Source organism: Lithobates pipiens, unplaced genomic scaffold, assembly GCF_037356315.1.
Source record: "Lithobates pipiens isolate NorthernLeopardFrog02 unplaced genomic scaffold, aLitPip1_a1.2 Scaffold_16, whole genome shotgun sequence".
NCBI lineage: Eukaryota > Metazoa > Chordata > Amphibia > Anura > Ranidae > Lithobates > Lithobates pipiens.
The window spans coordinates 375,859,891-375,879,615 of NW_027507748.1; the positions used below are offsets into that span (position 1 = coordinate 375,859,891).

At 44.0% G+C, this 19,725-nt stretch overlaps 1 protein-coding gene across 2 annotated transcripts in view; it reads left to right on the plus strand.

Annotated features, from left to right (window-relative positions):
* The window catches only part of AP2B1 (adaptor related protein complex 2 subunit beta 1), a 178,022-nt gene that overhangs the window by 97,694 nt on the left and 60,603 nt on the right, over positions 1-19,725 (plus strand). The window contains exon 15 of one of the 2 annotated variants that reach the window (XM_077482163.1): positions 2,544-2,564. The exons of the other annotated variant lie outside the window; for it this stretch is intronic. Within the exon in view, the coding sequence (XP_077338289.1) occupies positions 2,544-2,564 (21 nt within the window). The remainder of the gene's footprint in view (positions 1-2,543; positions 2,565-19,725) is intronic. 2 annotated transcript variants of the gene reach the window in all.

Below are 19,725 nucleotides of genomic sequence, written 5' to 3' on the forward strand. Positions count from 1 at the left end.
GGAACCGCAAGTCTAACAAGCCTGCAAACAAAAGTGCTACCGCATGAATGTCATTGCATCGGCTGATGCTTGTTTTGGCCACAAAGTTTTGCAGGCGGCTGTATAGTTGCAATTGCACATACAATTTTTCCTGTTTTTTTGGGGGGTAAGAACGCAGTACCTTTAAGTTAATGCACTGTTGCATTTGTTACCGCAGTTTGGTTGCGGTTTGAGGTTAGTGTCTCTCTGTTTAGGAGCACCCTGTTTTGTTTTTTTTTGTGGTGGTTTTTCCACACACTGTCATTTTTTGTGGGTAAAGTTTATACTAGTTCCCACATGCCATAGTGGATGAAGTTTTTATGCTGTTTTCCCACTCCTCGTTTTGGCACTGCTTGCGGACATCCCAATGGCTAAGAGAGGAGCAGTGTAAGTTGGTGAATATAAGAGAAAATAGGATTTTTTGTACTCACCGTAAAATCCCTTTCTCTGTAATTTACCGACTGACACAGCTCCCGCCCTTCCTATTTTTCTTTACGTTGTACTGCTTGTTGAAATACTGAAGCTGCATGGCAGGCTGGGGGGTTGTTACCTAAGGGGCCGCCCCTTGTGCGGAACTAAAAGTTCTGTGTTTTTCATAACATGTTATGTTATGCCTAGTCCTCTCCTAAAGGTAGCTTAACAACCCAATGGTTAAGAGAGGAGCTGTGTCAGTCAGTGAATTACAGAGAAAAGGATTTTATGTTGAGTAAAAAAAATCCTATTTTTATTTTACGTCGTCTTTTTTATTTTTACACTCTCCTTTTAAAAAAATAAAAATAAAATTTAGATCACTTTTATTCCTATTACAAGGAATGTAAACATCTCTTGTAATAGAAAAAAGCATGACATGACCTCTTTATTGGCAGATTTGCGGTCAAAAAGACCTCAGATCTCACATTTACACTTAAAAGCAATAAAAAAAATGGTCCCTTTAAGGCCATTGGGCGAAAGTGGCGTTTGACGATTTTAAAGAGGAGTTCCAGTCTGTAAAATAATAAAATAAAATAAAAGTCAGCCGCTACAAATACCATAGCTACTGACTTATAATATTAGGACACTTGCCTTTAGAGGCACCCCACAATGTCACCTCTAGCCGATTCGTCAATCGGCTTTGGGGGCAGCCACTGGCACCTGTAGTAAGGGAAACAGGAAGTACAGTCTTGTTGCTTCACAGCCTGTTTCCTTCTGCTCATGTGCGAGTCACGCTGTGCTTTCTGAATGGTCCTGCCATCTTCTGGGACCTCTGTGTGTCCCAGAAGGCAGCAGGGGGAAGGAGGAGGGGCCAGAAATGACGTAGATCGCCGTGCAGCAATTTTACCAGGATGTGGGAATAGGTACCTGTCAAAACTGTTAAATCAATGGGTTTAGTTCTGCTTTATGACTTATCGCTGTTTGGGGGTTCAGGGCTTCTGGAAAATGGCAGCCTCCGGCAAGAAGAAATGGGAGCAATACTGGAGGCAATTTTACAGCACCCACTGATCTTGATAGCATAATTATTCATGTGATATGTATGTAGCATTATTTAAAAAAAATAAAGTTGTTATGGGTAAAGTTCCACTTTAAGCACTGTAGCCACCTACTGAGCTCAGCAGACATCCACACCCTTTTAATTTATAGTTACTTTTATCCCCACATTCCCCCCATTCATAGAATCTGTTCTTTAGACCCCTTTCAGACTGGGTCGTTTTACAGGCGCTAGGAGAACGGTAAAAAAAAGTCCTTCTAGCAGCATCTTTGGAGCGGTTAAGGAGCGGTGTATACACCACTCCTTTACCGCTCCCGCCCATTGAAATCAATGGGGCAGCGCAGCTATACCATTGGCAAATCGTTTGTGGTGGTTTTTAACTTTCTCCGCCACTAGCGGGGCGTAAAACCGCCTCGCTAGCGGCCGAATAGCATCCCAAATTCAACGGTAAAGCGGCGCTAAAAATGGCGTTCATTTTATTGCCGACGCTCGTTCTTCTCCAGTATGAAAGGGGCCTTAGAAATGCGGCTTTGCACTGTGTATCATCTGAGTACACAGACCTGTGCACCCATAAAGTATAAAAATGCACACATCTGTCAGTCTATCAAAATAAAACAAATAAGATGATGTATTGATAATTTTACTGCAGCGCCTATTGACTATGTATGTTTTCTTAGCATGATTTTTAAAATGCAATTTTATAAAATATGTGTTTGAATAGGTTGTTGCACTGTAATTTGTTCAATGATTACTCCTATTGGTAAGTTTGTGAAGTAAATGCATTTATTTAGCAGTAGTCAGAGAAATCTGACTTGGTAGTTAGTGTGACTTTGGCACTCAACTGTAATTTTTTGTTTCTGCTTGTGTCAGGAACATCTTGTCCTCACCCAAACACTAGATGCAAAATTAATGCTGATGCCACAAGGACAGTGGCTGCTCAGCCCTGGAATTTGTCAAGGATGTTAGATTTGCTGTAAGAGGCGCTGATGGTTGTTTTCTGTAGTTCAGCTGATAGTAACCTTTCTGCTTCTTTCCTCCTGTGTCCCGCCTACCTTTGCAGATGGGAGAGGATACGCAATGGGTAACTGCTTCTTACTCAGTAGTTTCTAATAAACTGGCATTATCCTTCTCTCCTCCTTCCATTGGTGTCCATTATGGATTCTCTTTTCCTCTCACATCCAGGCAGCTCACGTGCATGACCATTTGCATTTACCGGTGAACAATATGTTCTAAAGCATCTAGTTTATGCGCTTGATTAAGCACGACCTTTCCCTCCCTTGCGCTTTCAGTATAGTACCTTACACAACCTCCAACCTTTTAAAGCACTGTATAAAAATGCTATTTTTCTCCACGTTGTCTGCTTCAGTTTCTTGTCACTTGTGACTCATTAGTCAAGTCTCTTTTGACAGCTCTATTGTTTATACACGGCTGACGCCTTTCCTAAGGGCCAAGTCACACCACTGCATTTTACCGCAGCTGTAAAACGCAGATCAACAAAATGACAGCTGTAAAACAATTTCCAACGTGTCCTATTCACACCATAATGCTGTGCATGTCAACGGATGTCAGTGTATGTCAGCGGACGTTAGCGCACATTAAAACGTAACTAAAAAGGATGGAAATGTACATTTTCCATACATTTTAGCGCAAGTCAGTGTGAATTGACCCTTAAGAGAACAAGTCAGAAAATGGTCGTAATCCAAACCTTTACTCTTACTTTAACGGTGCAGTCCTATTTCTCAAGGATAGTTGTGTTAACTCTTACTCATTTGTATTCTTTTAGTGTCAGAATTTGCGCCAGCTTAGACGGTAGAGAAGATGGTCTTCTAGCCTCAGTCTTGGCCTGATACCTTTTTCTCACAGAAGAAGACTACAACTAAATAATAAAAATTGCGTAATCCCTCAGCTAAGGCTGAATTGTAAGAGTTGAAGAATGGAGATTCATATTATTACAGATATCAATTGGCATCTGGTTCTCTTTAAAAGGTTTTCCAATATAAATAAAAAGTACAATCATGCTTGAGCTACCCATGTGTTTCAAACAAGAGAACCCATTCTTCTGCAGCTTATGTCTCTCCAAGCCCAGAACAATGTCAAAAGTTAGTTGTCGCAATACAGTGTGGCACATGTATGGAATGGGATTCCTATGGACAAGAAGGAATGCATCCAGATCTCAAACTTTGTGTGTTGGAAATTCCGATGGAAAAAGTAAGATGGAGCTTACACAGGATCAGATTTTCCAGACAACACAGTCCGATTGCACATTTTCCATCGGAAAGTCCAACCATGTGTACAGGGCATTATAGTTCCTATATATACTATGTATGTAGTGTACATTTTTGAGCAGCTTTCTCATAGATGTTGCAGAAAAACATGGCTTATGTAGGCACTGAAAAAGTGTGGCTACCAAATGAAAACCTGCATAGGACATCATTTTCTCAAGCATTGGACAAGTGTAAGGGAAAACAAGCGCTGGCCACCAATGCAAGTTTCTTTTGGTGGTGGTGAACCAATGATACGCAGTCATCCCCGTTTCTCCATAGTAAGGATACTTGCACTTTAGTAAGACTAAACAGTGTATTCTTAGCTTGTACAGTATGTCGTAGCACAGTTGAGATTTCACATGCATTACACTATTGCCTCAAAACTCTTGAGTGCTCGGATATTCGAATTGTTCTATCAGGTTTCATGCTGAAGCATCTGGCACGCTCCTGCACGCTGCATTTGGCCAATGAGGCCTTCTGTCACAGTTATCAGGCAATAGCATACTGTGGAAGGGGACAGGGCATGCAGTGACCTTGAATAACTGAGCACCCTGGGATATCAAGCGCCTGGAGTTGTTTATGTGAAATCTGACTGGGCTATTGGTCCATCACTAAGTAAGTAAAATCCAACTGGACATGCAGGCACCAGAAACAACAACATTCTTTAAGTTCTAGTACATTTTAAAGGTCAGCTAAAACCAAATGATTAAGGATTAATTTTCATATTCTGATATATTTGTTACAGATGACTATGCATTATATAACCTATAATATTACATATTATATATAACATCAGTCCCTGCCCTCAAGGGGCTTGCAATCAAAGATCTCTGTCTCATGTGCTTGCATACACTAACATACTAAGGCTCATTTAGATGGGAGCCAAATGACCTACCAGAGTGTTTTTAAAGTGTGGGCAAAAAAAACCTGTAGGAAATCCACACAAGCACTGGGAGAACATGCAAAAAATACCTGCCAGTGACCAGCCCCCCCATTTTTACTTACCTGACCCCTGAAACTTGACCCGACTGGGACACACTGTCTCTCTGCCCGGGGTTCTTGGCTCTTGATTGGATAGATTGATAGCAGCACAGCCATTGGCTCCTGCAGCTGTCAATCAAATCCAGTGACGTGGGGGCGGGGCCGAGTCATACATTCAGTGGCTATGGACATCGAATGCTGGACTCGGGAGCGCACCAGCAAGGTAACCCCCCTGGGAGACCGCTTGTCCTAGGGGGTTATTTGATGCAGGGAGGAGCCGCGAGAGCCTCCAAGGGACCCCAAAAGACGAAGTTTGGGGCTACTCTGTGCAAAACAAGCTGCACGGTGGAGGTTAAGTATGATACGTTTGTTATTTAAAAAACTAACCCTTACAATCACTTTAAGTCTGTGACAGCTGGGCAGTTAGGAGTATCGGTGGCGAAACAGACATTCTTTCACCCGGGAAAAACCTTTGGAGCCCCCCACCTAGGACACGGTCATTCAGTGACCAGGGCAAAAATGCATCGCATAGTAGTCCATTATGTGTCACTTACCTGACACAGAAGCCAGCGAAGTCACCGCTGTCCCCTGTAGTTCGGCGCATCCATCTTCTCGGTGGGGTCTCGCAGCTCCGCCGCTGTCATTCGGCGAAGCCACAATGACGTCACTCCCACGCATGCGCATGGGAGCCGAGACGCGCGGCATTGCCTGGCATCTTCGTCATCGAGGATGCCACGCTCAGTGCGCCTGCGCGCCGCTGTCTACGGCGCATGTGCATCATCGGGCAAATATCTCCTAAACCGTGTAGGTTTAGGAGATATTTCTTGGACCTACAGGTAAGCCTTAATCTAGGCTTACCTGTAGGTCAAAGTGGTTTGTAAGGGTTTACAACCATTTTAATATAGTGTATATGCTATATCTCAAAGTTCACAGCAGCCTCGTTTTTTAGATTCCATGTATTATTAATAGTATGTTCGGGGAGGGGGGGTTTGAGTTTTTTTGTAGTCGGGTTAAGTCACAGTTAACCCCACGCCTGCTGGAGGTGAAGCCCAGTGGGAGCCAAGCCCCACAGTTGCAGGCTGCATCTATACAGGGGATAGGCAACCTTTTGAGAGGTGGAGATCTACCTATATCCACATGAAAGAGAACCAAGATCACTGGGGTTCAGTGCCCCCTCTTTTTATTCACTAGCAAGACCTAACTAATAGGAAAACTTAGAAAAATATAATAAAACAAAATGTCAGTGTAAAAATATAAACTTCTTTAACCACTTCAGCCCCGGAAGAATTTACCCCCTTCCTGACCAGAGCGCTTTTTGCGATTCGACACTGCGTCGCTTTAACTGACAATTGCGTGGTCGTGCAACATTGTACCCAAACAAAATTGACGTCCTTTTTTTCCCACAAATGGAGATTTCTTTTGTTGGTATTTGATCACCTCTGCGGTTTTTACTTTTTGCGCTATAAACAAAAAAGTGAGACAATATAGAAAAAAACGCATTATTTAATACTTTTTGCTATAATAAATATCCCCCATAAATATATAAAAAAAAAAACTTTTTTTTCCCTCAGTTTAGGCCGATACGTATTCTTCTATATATTTTTGGTAAAAAAAAAATCGCAATAAGCGATTTATTGATTGCTTTGCGCAAAAGTTGTAGCGTTTACAAAATGGGGGATAGTTTTATGGCATTTTTATTAATATTTTTTTTTTTTAAATGGTGGTGATCAGCAATTTTTATCGTACCGTCGACATTATGGCGGACACATCGGACATTTTTGACACATTTTTGGGACCATTGTCATTTATACAGCAATCAGTGCTATACAAATGCACAGATTCCTGTGTAAATGACACTGGCAGTGTAGGGGTTAAGTGCGTCTTAGGGGCGTGTTGCTAACTGTGGGGGGCGTGGCTGTTTTGTGCACATCACTGATCTCTGCTCCAATCACAGGGAGCAGAGATCAGTGTCACTTGTTACTAGGCAGAATGGGGAGATGCTGTTTACATTGGCATCTCCCTGTTCTTCCTCTCCATGAGGCGATCGCGGGTATCCCCACGGCGATAGAGTCCGCGGGACCCACAACCGGACTCACAGAGCTTCCCATGGGTGCGCGAGCACGCTCCCACTGCCTCTTAAAGGGCAACGTACAGGTACGTGATTTTACCTGTACGTGCCCTTCTGCTGACTTATATCGGCGTGAGGCGGTCGAGAATCTGTTAAAAGCGGACAGTGTCAGTCAGTAGAGCATTGGATGGTGTGTGGACGGTGTCAGCAGGGCAGTAGACATTGTCTGTCAGTAGTTTTTTAATTTGAATTTTTTTTTTTTTTTTGTACAATTTTTTTATTTTTATTTTTTTCACATTTTACAATTTTATTATGAGCCCTGTTGGGGGACTTTGGTGAAATATCAAGGGTCTAAACAGACCGATGTTTCACTATTAAGACAGAGAAAAGAATTGAGGGCACAGATTCTTCAATTCTTTTCTCTGCAGCCTCAATTGCACTGAAGATCAATAAACCGGGAGCTCTGTACAGAGGCTCCTGTTCATTCACAAACTAACCGGTACTGATTGCTCACTGCGTTCATTCAGAAAAAGAAGGGGCTGGTAAATGGTATACTTACTGGCCCCTAGCCCTGCTCCCCATCCTGAATAGATCCCCTGCAGCAGCCGGCAGGAAAGGAGAGGATGGGAGCTGGCAGTGCTGCTGGGGGGGCCAGGGGAGCAAACGGGGAGTGGGCAGCAGAAGAGGCGGGGGCAGAATTTACAGGTTCCTCCTGCAGCAGCTGAATGCTGGTAGGAAGGAGAGGAGGAGAAGCAGGCTTTCAGCTGCTGCAGGAGGATTGGTATCAGTGACAGTGCCAGGGCTGGTGCAGGGATTTTGTCTGTGCAGGCGAAGGTTCATTTTACTGCCCCCTAAGGGGGGGGGGGGGTCAGTTAGTGACGGCATAGGACAGGGGTGGGTCAGTCAGTGACGGCATAGGACAGGGGTGGGTCAGTCAGTGACGGGATAAGATGGGTGGGTCAATCATTGAGGGCATAAGACAGGGGTGGGTCAGTCAGTGAGGGGATAGGACAGGGGTAGGTCTGTCAGTGAGGGTCGGTCCACACTAGGACAACTTGTCAGGCGACTTAGCCGCCTGAAAAGTAGCGTCCCATTCTGTACAATGGAACCGTTCTAATCAGAGTGACACAAGTCGCTCCGACTTAGAAAAAGGTTCATGTACGACTTTGGGGGCGACTTGCATTGACTTCTATACAGAAGTCGTTTTGCAAGTCGCCACAGCGGTCGTGTCCAGGTCGCCTGAGGCAGTCGCGCTGTAAGTCGTGCTGCCTCAGTGTGAACCGGACCTAAGGGGATAGGACAGGGTTGGGTCAGTCAGTGAGGGGATAGGACAGGGTTGGGTCAGTCAGTGAGGGGATAGGACAGGGTTGGGTCAGTCAGTGAGGGAATAGGACAGGGCTGGGTCTGTCAGTGAAGGGATAGGACAGGGGTGGGTCTGTCAGTAAGGGGATAGGACAGGGGTGGGTCTGTCAGTGAGGGGATAGGACAGGGGTGGGTTTGTCAGTGAGGGGATAGGACAGGGGTGGGTCTGTCAGTGAGGGGATAGGACAGGGGTGGGTCTGTCAGTGAGGGGATAGGACAGGGGTGGGTCTGTCAGTGAGGGGATAGGACAGGGGTGGGTCTGTCAGTGAGGGGATAGGACAGGGGTGGGTCTGTCAGTGAGGGGATAGGACAGGGGTGGGTCTGTCAGTGAGGGGATAGGACAGGGGTGGGTCTGTCAGTGAGGGGATAGGACAGGGGTGGGTCTGTCAGTGAGGGGATAGGACAGGGGTGGGTCTGTCAGTGAGGGGATAGGACAGGGGTGGGTCTGTCAGTGAGAGGACAGGACAGGGGTGGGTCTGTCAGTGAGGGGATAGGACAGGGGTGGGTCTGTCAGTGAGGGGATAGGACAGGGGTGGGTCTGTCAGTGAGGGGATAGGACAGGGGTGGGTCTGTCAGTGAGGGGATAGGACAGGGGTGGGTCTGTCAGTGAGGGGATAGGACAGGGGTGGGTCTGTCAGTGAGGGGATAGGACAGGGGTGGGTCTGTCAGTGAGGGGATAGGACAGGGGTGGGTCTGTCAGTGAGGGGATAGGACAGGGGTGGGTCTGTCAGTGAGGGGATAGGACAGGGGTGGGTCAGTTAGTGATGGGATAGGACAGAGGTGGGTCAGTCAGTCAGTGATGGGAGCAGACGCTGTGTTAGTGATGAGGATAGGATAGTATGTGATTGGTCAATGATGTGCACAGCCTTGGGGGGGGGTCAGTTTTCTCTCATCTGCCCCCTCCATGCCTCAGTCCCTGGCTTCCCCCGGCATGTATACTCCTACGGTTCCTGGGGCAGTTCGGTCTCCCCTCCCGGTACAAGCACCTGTCATGGGGGTGGAGCCAAACTTACTGCATTAATCACTGGCCAACTTGAGGATAGGATAGTATGTCATTGGTGAGTTTTGTGAGTGATGTGCACAGCGGGACGAGGGTGTCAGTTTTCTCACCTGCATCTCCCATGTTTCAGTTCCCGACTCCTACTGGCATGTATTCTATACCCCCGAATCCACCTGATCCCATCCTGGTACAGGCACAGAAGGTACAGTTTACAGTCCCCCCAACCTGGCGCCTCCCAAATTGTGGTGTCAGGGGCACTTGCTCCCCCCCCCCCCCTCCCTGTTTCGGACCTGCAGAGTATTACTACTTTTAAAAAGTGTATAATTATACATTGGCAGTATACTTATTGTCTATTGTCTACTGCCGAATTTAAAGTAAAGTGATTCTTCACTGCAGCTTTCATAATCTCATGTGTAGGTAATCCAGCCTGTTTAAATTTGATATATTTTTAATAATTTTCCACAATTTATCTGAGCATTCAGAGAAGTCAGACATAGACTTTATCTTCTCTCCTTAACCACTTCAGCCCCAGACCATTTTGCTGGTCAAAGACCAGACCACTTTTTGCGATTCGGCACTGCGTCGCTTTAACTGACAGTTGCGCGGTCATGTGACGCGGCTCCCAAACAAAATTGACGTCCTTTTTTCCGACAAATAGAGCTTTCTTTTGGTGGTATTTGATCACCTCTGCGGTTTTTATTTTTTGCGCTATAATAAATATCCCCCAAAAATATATAAAAAAAACATTTTTTTCCCTCAGTTTAGGCTGATACGTATTCTTATACATATTTTTGGTAAAAAAAAAAATCGCAATAAGCGATTATTGATTGGTTTGCGCAAAAGTTATAGCATTTACAAAACAGAGGATAGTTTTATGGCATTTTTATTAATATATATATATATTTATTACTAGTAATGGCGGCGATCAGCGATTTTTTTTTTAAAATTTAAAATTTTTTTTTTTTTTATCGTGACTGCGACATTATGGCAGACACATCGGACATTTTTGACACATTTATGGGACCATTGTCATTTATACAGCAATCACTGCTATATAAATGCAGTGATTCATGTGTAAATGACACTGGCAGTGAAGGGGTTAACCGGTGGGTGGCAGTGTAGGGGTTAAGTGTTCCTAGGGGCGTGTTAATAACTTTGGGGGGCTGGGCTTTCATTTAGTGAACACTGATCTCTGCTCCAATCACATGGAGCAGAGATCAATGTCACTAGTTGCTAGGCAGAACGGGGAAATGCTGTTTACAGCGGCATTTCCTCGTTCAGCCGACCCGTGAGACGATCGCGGGTATGCCCGCGGCGATCGAGTCCACGGGACCCGCGACCGGACTCACGGAGGTCCCGACTGGCATCAGCGGCGCGCTCGCGATGGCAGGGCGGCATTTAAAACTGGACGTACCTGTACGCCAATATGCCTGCCCGTGCCATTCTGCGCGTGCGCTGGTCGGGAACTGGTTAAAGTGGATGTAAACCTGATTCAGGAAATTTGACCTAAGCACATATATCTGTAGTGTTTTCTTATCTCTCTCCAAGTTCCATGTCTTTCTGCTGCTCTGCTCTTCTGTTATCAGCATGATGACTTCTGGCAAGTTCTCAGTCAACCAAGATAAAACCAGCCTGAAATTTGTGTCGGGGTGGGTGCTATAAATAGATTAGCAGAAAGCTGGTCTATTTACAGCACATTCCTTCCTTCCTCTGTCTATGAGGAGAAGAGGGGGGTCCCTTTCCTCTAATCAGCTGTCACACATTGTATGCCAAGACTTCATATCCAGTACTTAAGAAGAAAAAAAAAATCTAACACAATGTGCACTTTATAAACTATATAGCAAGCTGAAGACAGCAGATATACATGTAAAACATATGTAGGGAGATTTGTTTAATCTCGGGTGTATCATCTGAGGCTGTTCACTTCACTGGGTTTATGTGAGGGTTTACATCCACTTTAACTTCAAAATATTTATATATCAATGACAGAGTATAACTACAATCTCAATTCCAAAACAGTTGGGACATTGTGTAAAATCTACATAATAGCAGAAGAAAAGGATTTGTAAATCTCATAAACCCATATTTTATTGTCAATAGAAAACATTAAATGCTTAAACTGAGAAAATGTACCATTTTAAGAAAAAAATAACGTATGTTGAAATCGTTGACAGAAACACTTCTCAAAAACGTAGGAACAGAAAAGCTGGCAGAGCACAACCACAATTCCAAAAAAGTTGGAACAGGTCCATGTTTACCACAATGTAGCATCCCCTCTTCTTTTAACACTCTGTAAACGTCTCTGGGAACTGAGGAGACCATTGCTTTGAGTTTTGGGGGGAGGGACTGTGTCCCATTCTTGCCTTAGCATATGCTGCTCTAAAACCTGTATATCCTTCAACATTAATGGTGCCTTTCCAGATGTACAAGCTGCTCATTCCATATGCACTAATGCACCTCCAAACCATCAGAGATGCAGGCTTTTAAACTGAGCGCTGGTAACAAGCCTGACGGTCCCTCCCTTGTCCAGAGGACACGGCGCCTATAGTCAAAAAAGAATGTCCAATAACAATTCCTCTCTCCACAGAACAGTTTCCCACTTTGCAACAGACACTTTTTAAATGAGCTTTGGCCCAGAGAAGATGGTAGCGTTTCTGAATTATGTTCAAATCTGGCTTCTTCTTTGCATGATAGAGCTTGGCTTTGCATTTTTGGATGGCACAGCAAACTGTGTTCACAGACAGTGATTTATGGAAGTATTTCTGAACCCATGCAGCGATATCCTTCACAGCATCATGCCTATTTTTAATGCAATTCCTACTAAAGGCCTGAAAATCTCGGGTATCCAATATTGCACACACAGATTTATACAGATTCTCAAAATCTTTCCCCCTCCAGGAGCATACCAGGACCTTAGGTCTGGTATGTCTTTTAAGGGGAACTCCCCTACGCCGAAAAAAACTGCGTAGGGGTCGCTCCAAAATCCATATCAGACCCTTATCCAAGCAGGCAGGTCAGGAAAGGGGGTTGGGACAAGGGAGAGCCCCCCATCCCCCTGAACCATACCAGGCCGCATGCCCTCAACATGGGGGGTGGGTGCTTTGGGGAAGGGGGACGCCCTGCAGCTCCCTATCCCAAAGCACCTTGTCCTCATGTTGATGAGGACAAGGGCCTCTTCCCGACAACCCTGGCCGTTGGTTGTCAGGGTCTGCGGGCGGGGGGCTTATCGGAATCCGGGAGCTCCCCACCCTATGTGAAAGAGTATGGGGTACATCATACCCCTACCCATTCACCTGGGGAAAAAAAAGTGTCAATAAAAAAAAGCAGGTTTTTAAAGTAATTTATTAATCAGCTCCGGGGGTCTTCTTCTGACTTCAGGGGTCTTCCTCCGACGTCTCCGCTCTGTTCGGCCTCTTCTCCCGGTGTCCGGCGTCGTCTCCCGTTCTCCGGTTCTTCTGTTGGCTCCTCCGCTATCTTCTTCCAGCTCTTTTACTAGCGGAGGAGCCCGGTCTTCTCTGTCCTTCTTCCCTTTTCTCTCTTCTTTCTTCTTCCGATGTTGACACAACGCTCTCTTCCACTGTAATGGCTTGTGCAACATGCGCAGCAACTTGTATAGGTATGGGGCATGGTCACCGGGTGATGTCACACGGTGACCCCACCCCTTATGACGTCACAGACCCAGCAGGCCCCTGGACTTGGCGTCATAAGAGGCAGGGGTCATCACCTGGTGACCACGCCCCATACCTATATAAGTCGTCGCACAAGCCATTACAGCAGAAGAGAGCGTCATGTCAACATCGAAAGAAGAGGGAAGAAGGACGGAGAAGACGGGGCTCCTCCGCTAGTGAAAGAGCTGGAAGAAGATAGCAGAGGAGCCAGCAGAAGAACTGGAGATTGGGAGAAGATGCCGAACAGAGCAGAGAAGTCGGAAGAAATCCTCTGAAGTCGGAAGAAGACCCCCGGAGCTGATTAATAAATTACTTTAAAAACCTGTGTTGTGTTTTATTTTTTTTTTTAATTGACACTATTTTCCCCAGGTGAATGGGTAGGGGTACGATGTACCCCATACTCATTCACATAGGATGTGGGGCCAAGATCTGGAGGCCCCCTCATTAAAGGGGGCTCCCGGATTCTGATAAGCCCCCCCGCCCGCAGCCTCCGACAACCAATGGCCAGGGTTGTCGGGAAGAGGCCCTTGTCCTCATCAACATGGGTGCCCCCCTTCCCCAAAGCACCCACCCCAATGTTGAGGGCATGCAGTCTGGTACGGTTCGGGGGGGGGGGGGTCGCTCGGTTGTCCCCACCCCCTTTCCTGACCGGCTGGGCTGCGTGCTCAGATAAGGGTCTGGTATGGATTTTGGGGGACTCCCATGCCGTTTTTCAGTGTAGGGGGGTTCCCCTTAAAATCCATACCCTGGTATGCTCCTGGAGGGGAAACCCATGCCCGTTTAAAATTTGCCGTGGAGTTCCCCCTCGAGAGCTGATTATTCTGTGAGAGAGGCGACATTGTCGCTTCAATATAGATGGAGATCCAACTTGGAGGCGACTTCTATTTAAATCAATGGGTACAAGTCGCCTAGAAGTTGGATTAAAGTAGTACAGGAACCTTTTTTTGAAGTCTGAGCGACTGCTGTAGTGTACATTAAGACGGCTCCATTAACTAACATTGATTTTCTCAACAGAGCGAATTGGGGCGACCTGTGTGAACGGGCTCTTAGTAAGACTTACTTTGCCAACTTTTTGTTGCCCTGTCTCAACTTTCTAGGGACTGCCATCAATTTTTAAATGACCTTGTGTTTTTTCTTAAAGAATATGTAAACCCAACATTTCATATTCCTGATATGAAAGGTATCATATATTTTTTCATATCTATACACAAATGTTTTTCCTTTAATTTTTTATTTTAAACTGAATGGGTTGTTTTACTAGGTGGTCGTTTCCAATCACTTTAAAATGGTATATTTTCTCAGTTTAAATATTTAATGTTTCTATTTTCTATTGTAAATAAAATATGGGCTTATGAGATTTACAAATCATTGCATTCGGTTTTTATGTAGATTTTACAAAGCATCCTAACTTTTTTTGGAATTGATGTTGTAGGCAGATAAGAATGCGTTAAGCCCCTGAATTTGAAATTGTCACGTTAAAGGAAATCTGATTCATCCTATTTAGAATGCTGACACAACTTCGAGGCTTCTGTCCAAAGAGAACAAATAGGAGTACAGCTTGTGCATAAGGAGGCATTGAAGTCACAAAATATACTGCATTTCAGGACATGGTTAAAAAGTTTAAAATTACCACGTGGGGTGGCAGTGGCATATGATAAACCGGAAGTAAAATTGTCCGTAAAGTTTGTTTTTGATTTTTGTTTACAAATTCCCTGCAGGATGTCGAAGAATTTAACATCTTTAGTTTAACCCCTTGCCGTCCACCCGCCGTCATTTGAAGGCAGCAGAATGTCTCCCCTGTGCAAATTGTCGTAGCTGTATGGCGGGCACTTTAAGGGGTATAGGGGATGCACGCCCGCCTCAATACTGAGGAGCCGATACGCGTGCCCGGCAGCCGCGATGTCCGTCGGACACATGCGATCGCTCCTGACAGAGCCAGAATGAGGATCTGTGTGTAAACACACAAATCCACGTTCTGACAGGGGAGAGGAGACATAGTATATAGGAACACCGATCAGTCTAGTCTCCACCAGGCAGTCCCGCAGTTGGAACATGCTGAGAGAACACATGTAACCCCTTGAACGCCCCCTAGTGTTAACCCCTTCCCTGCCAGTAACATTTATACAGTAATCGGTGGGTATTTATAGCTCTGATTGCTGTATAAATGTCAGTGGTCCCAAAAAAGTGTCCGATCTGTCTGCCACAATGTCGCAGTCCCAATAAAAATCGCAGATCACTGCCATTACTAATAAAAAAAAAATGTTTTTAAAATACGAAAATGACTTAAATCTATCCCCTATTTTGTAGACGCTATAACTTTCGCGCAAACCAATCAATATACACTTATTGCGATTTTTATTTTACCAAAAATATGTAGAAGATTACAAATTGGCCTAAACTGAGGAAAAATTAAGATAAAAAAACCTTCTGCCTTTACAATCACTTTAACCATTGCACAGTTTTTCCAAAACAATAAAATGTTTTGGCTTTAGATATATGTTATAAACTTTCTTAAATTGTAGCCTTATCTGTAATGTTGAGCCACCTTTGAAAAGACATTGTAACTTACCCATTTAGGTTAAAGTGACTGTGCTTCTTGATAGCCCAGTCCACCCTCCCTTACTGCCTCCACACACCATCTGAGCCCTAAGAGTGGGGTTTCTAGGTATGGGAGAGCATATGACCACCCCATGTGATAATGGGGTTGAGAGAGATGTCATCCATGCAAGTAGGGCTCAAACACTGAAGCTTACTTTGCTGCAGCAGAACAGGGGGCAGGGCTCATTTATTATACCTTCATGAGGGAGGGTTTCTGGTGGACTGCTGCAGTGGGTATCGGTGAGTATACCTTGGTGAGGATGGTGTGTTAGGGTGGGCCTTTGTGGAGGGCAGTGACGTCATCCATCTAAATAAAGCCTAGTACACACTATGAGAAAATTGGACAACTGATCATTCGATTTTCAACAAAAGTGCATATCATGATGTAATTGGAATGGTATTGACTTGTATGAAAATTCTCAGCCAACAAGGGCAAGCAAAACTATGTACTAGTATAGTAGAAGAGGAAGTGTAGTGTTGTTCTATGCTTCTGAGAATGTGTGCATTTCTTTTGATTATTTCCATATGATTACTGTACACATTAAATGAAAATCGGACATCGTGTTCACTTACGATAGTGACATCATCCATCTAAGTAAGACACGGACACCAGCACATACTGAGTGGGAGCGAGGATCGGTTAGTATACCTTGGTGAAGGGGGTTTAAGGTAGACTGCTGCTGTAGGGAGAAAGTGAGCATCAGTGAATATGTCCAAGGGAAAGATCCATAAAGCTCACATGATGAAGCCGACCCATGTGCATGAAGTAAGATGAATGGCAGCCTCAGCCTGGACTCCAGCCAGGCCATATCTCCAACGTGTTTCGCTTCACCCCTTGGATCTTAACCACTTCTGGACCACCCACCACACATATATTGTGCCAGGGCAGCCCAACTGTGCGAACCAACGTACCTGTATGTCGGTCCGTGCATTAGAAACAGCAGAGGCATGTGTGCACGATCTCTGTGAAGAGGCAGATCCCCATTCTGACAGGGGAGGAGAGAGATCAGCTGTTCCTAGTGCTCAGGAACAGCGATTTCTCTCTACTCTGTCAGTCCATCCCCCTGACAGAAAACACCTCCCCAGGGAACACTTAAAGGGTGAACTCATACAGGACCCCCCCCCCCCTCCCCTCCAGTCCCGCTGACCATTCTGAGCCCTGGTACAGCCGCTTCACGGCTCTGAGGCGTAGAAATCCCTGGAGCTTAATCTCCTAAATATACCCTTCAGGAGGGGGTCCTGTGTAAGTTCACCTTACAGATTCTTTGGTGAACTTACACTTTAACCCTTTGATCACCACTAGTGTTAACCCCTTCCCTGCCAGTGTCATTTATACAGTGATTTGTGCATTTTTATAGCACTGATCACTCCATTTGTATCACTGGTCACCAAAAAGTGTCACTTGGGATCAGATTTGTCCACCGCAATGTCACAGTCTGTAAAAATTGCAGATTGCCGCCATCACTAGTAAAAAGAATTAAAAAAAAGAAAGTCCCTAAATCTTTCCCCTATTTTGTAGACGATATAACTTTTGCGCAAACCAATCAATATACGCTTATTATGATTTTTTTTTAACCAAAAATATGTAGCAGAATACATATTTGCCTAAACTGCTGAATAAATTAGTTTTTTTTTTATGTAATCTTTTTTTGGATATGTATTATAGCAGAAAGTAATTTTATTTTTTTTAATTCTTTTTTTGTTTATAGAGCAAAAAAAATTAAAACCGCAGAGGTGATCAAATACCACTAAAAGAAAGCTCAATTTGTGGGAAAAAAGGACATGCATTACGTTTGGGTTCAAAAGTGATGCAGTGCCGTAACGCAAAAAATGGCCTGGTCATTAGGCGGTAAATCCTTCCGAGGCTGAAGTGGTTAATCATGAAGATGCCATTCATCTCACTTCATGCACATGGGTCAGCTTTATGATGTGCGGTTTATGAATCTTTTCCTTTAATATTGCTGCAGTTTGGAGCTAGGACGAGTTCCCTGTCTAGTTGGACTTTACCTCCCTACCTGAGGACCCCAAAATTTGGTTTTTTTTTAGGTCAAGATCAGTGAATATACCTTGGTGCGGAGAGGGGGTTAGGGGGAATTGCGGTAGCAGGTAGGTAATGAGGACCAGGGAGTATACCTTGCTGGAGGGAATGCGCTATCAGGAGGCACCATCACATTGCCCTCAATGGGCAGGTGACCGAGTCTCTTTACAATCTTTAGAAAAATATAAGCTTTTAATTGGTTGTTCTAGTGGAAATTTGTTTTTAATTTCCTTGTAATCCCTTACTGCTGGGAAGAGCAGGGCTTTGTAGGACTGCAGACCCTTGCCGCTCATTCTGTGCTGTGCAGCCTCTCTCCCTCAAGTCCATATTCTTAGTCTGAGTAGTGTGGATGATGATCCAAAAAAAAAATCAGGAGTGTGTGCATAATTAGACTGCATTAGGAGTGTGTATGACAAGACCACAGGGAGATTCAGATGGCTAGGATTTTGAATTCTTGGCTTGTATATTTACAGGCTTGGATGTTCTTGAGACACCAGATTATAGGCAATGAAATAATTTTACACTTGCCCCATCAAAAATAGTACACTGTAGTGGATCACTTACATTGCATCCCTTTGTTTATAACAAGATTGTTTTTATCTCCTTGGTCCTCACTGATCTTCTTTATTCTTAACATCAAATACCGTATTTTTTTTTCTTTTGTGCCATATGGAAATTTCCATAAGAATATGGCACTGTTTCTACACAGTCAGGTTTTCTTATCACAATGAAACCAGCATCCGCTTGCATACATACAAGAAGATGTACGGTTCCTTTTGCAGCTTCTCTAAATGAAAACAATTTAAAGTGCCATAACTCTTCAGCATTGTGGAGCAATCCTTTTCAATAACTGTGCACTTTTAGCTAGGGATTTTATGTGCTAAGGGCTTGGAGATAACCATTGAATGCAGAAAACTGTTTGGCTTTATACCACTTCCCCACATCTCAGCAGGGTAAGCTGCCAAGCAGAGATCTTTCAAATGCCTAGTAAGCACAGAGGTTTGGTCATCTTGCTTATATAGTCTTAATATATATTTACGTTTAGAATTATTACTAGTATATAGGTTAAGCTAGATGTAGTTACTCTGTAAAAAAAATTTTTATCAGGCAAGATTCATGACTTTCATTTCAGACTTTATTCTTAATACAAAGCTGTTGGGGCTAAGCACATCTGGGGTAGTTCTGTGCAAAATAAAAAGGTAATGGCTGCCGGTTGAACTCGAAAGGTCATTTCATTAACGCAAAATTACAAAAAAGCTTGGGTTACAATTATATACGTATCACTTGTAACAAGAGCTTATTCATTTCCACACATGAACGCTTTTCTTTTTTGTAGTTCTCTCCATTTAGATGCAGTATCTTGTAATACATTTAATTTTCTACATTATTTTTCATACTTTTCAGTGCTATATGCCCTTCTCATCTGCCAGTCCCCTTCTGTCTGGTTCTCACGTTGCCTTAAGTCTTTCTTCAGGGACTATGATAACTGCCATAACTGTCATAACTGCCATAAATGATAACTGTCTATCATTTCAGCAAAAAGAATAAACACATATGGCCAACATGTTCTTAGTGTCTTTTTCTGCTTGATTTAACAGTTTTGGAAGATAGAGAGAAAATAATAACTAGAGACTGGTAAAGCTCTGATTGTAGCAGGCACTGAAGAGAGAGATGATCTGATTTACATCTCTCTGCCTGGTCCAAAGAAAAAAAAACTGTTCAGTATATCTTTGTATCTTTGCATCTTTACAATACAATACTTGCACATTTCCAAATGTTTTATCTACTTAAAAATTCTGAACGTACAGAAAAATATCTATTAATCTGCCTGGAATTCAGTGTGCTGTTAATTTTCTGTTTGAGCTAACAACACAGTGACTTGGCAGCAATAAAATCCAAACCAACTTTTTTAGCCTAATTCTTTTCTGCTGGACTGCATAACCACTTTTGCCCTTACTCATCCCCACAACATGAGAAGGAGATCTGCTGTAGTCCGGCATGGGAGAAGTCTGATAAAACTGCTTGGTATGTCAATGCAGCAGAGTGTTGTCAGATCAAACGGGAAGTCAGGAGTTCACTGGATATCTGGCAGGACCAGCAGGTGACAGAACATTGCAAATGTGTATGTTTTTCAGAGACACACAATTTAACAGAGCAGAGGTGTTCCCCCTCTCACAAAGCTCTCCCTTTTTATCACTTGCCAGGTCTACAATAATTCGATTTAAATTGCTATATGTAATCTTGTTTATACTGATGTGATTGA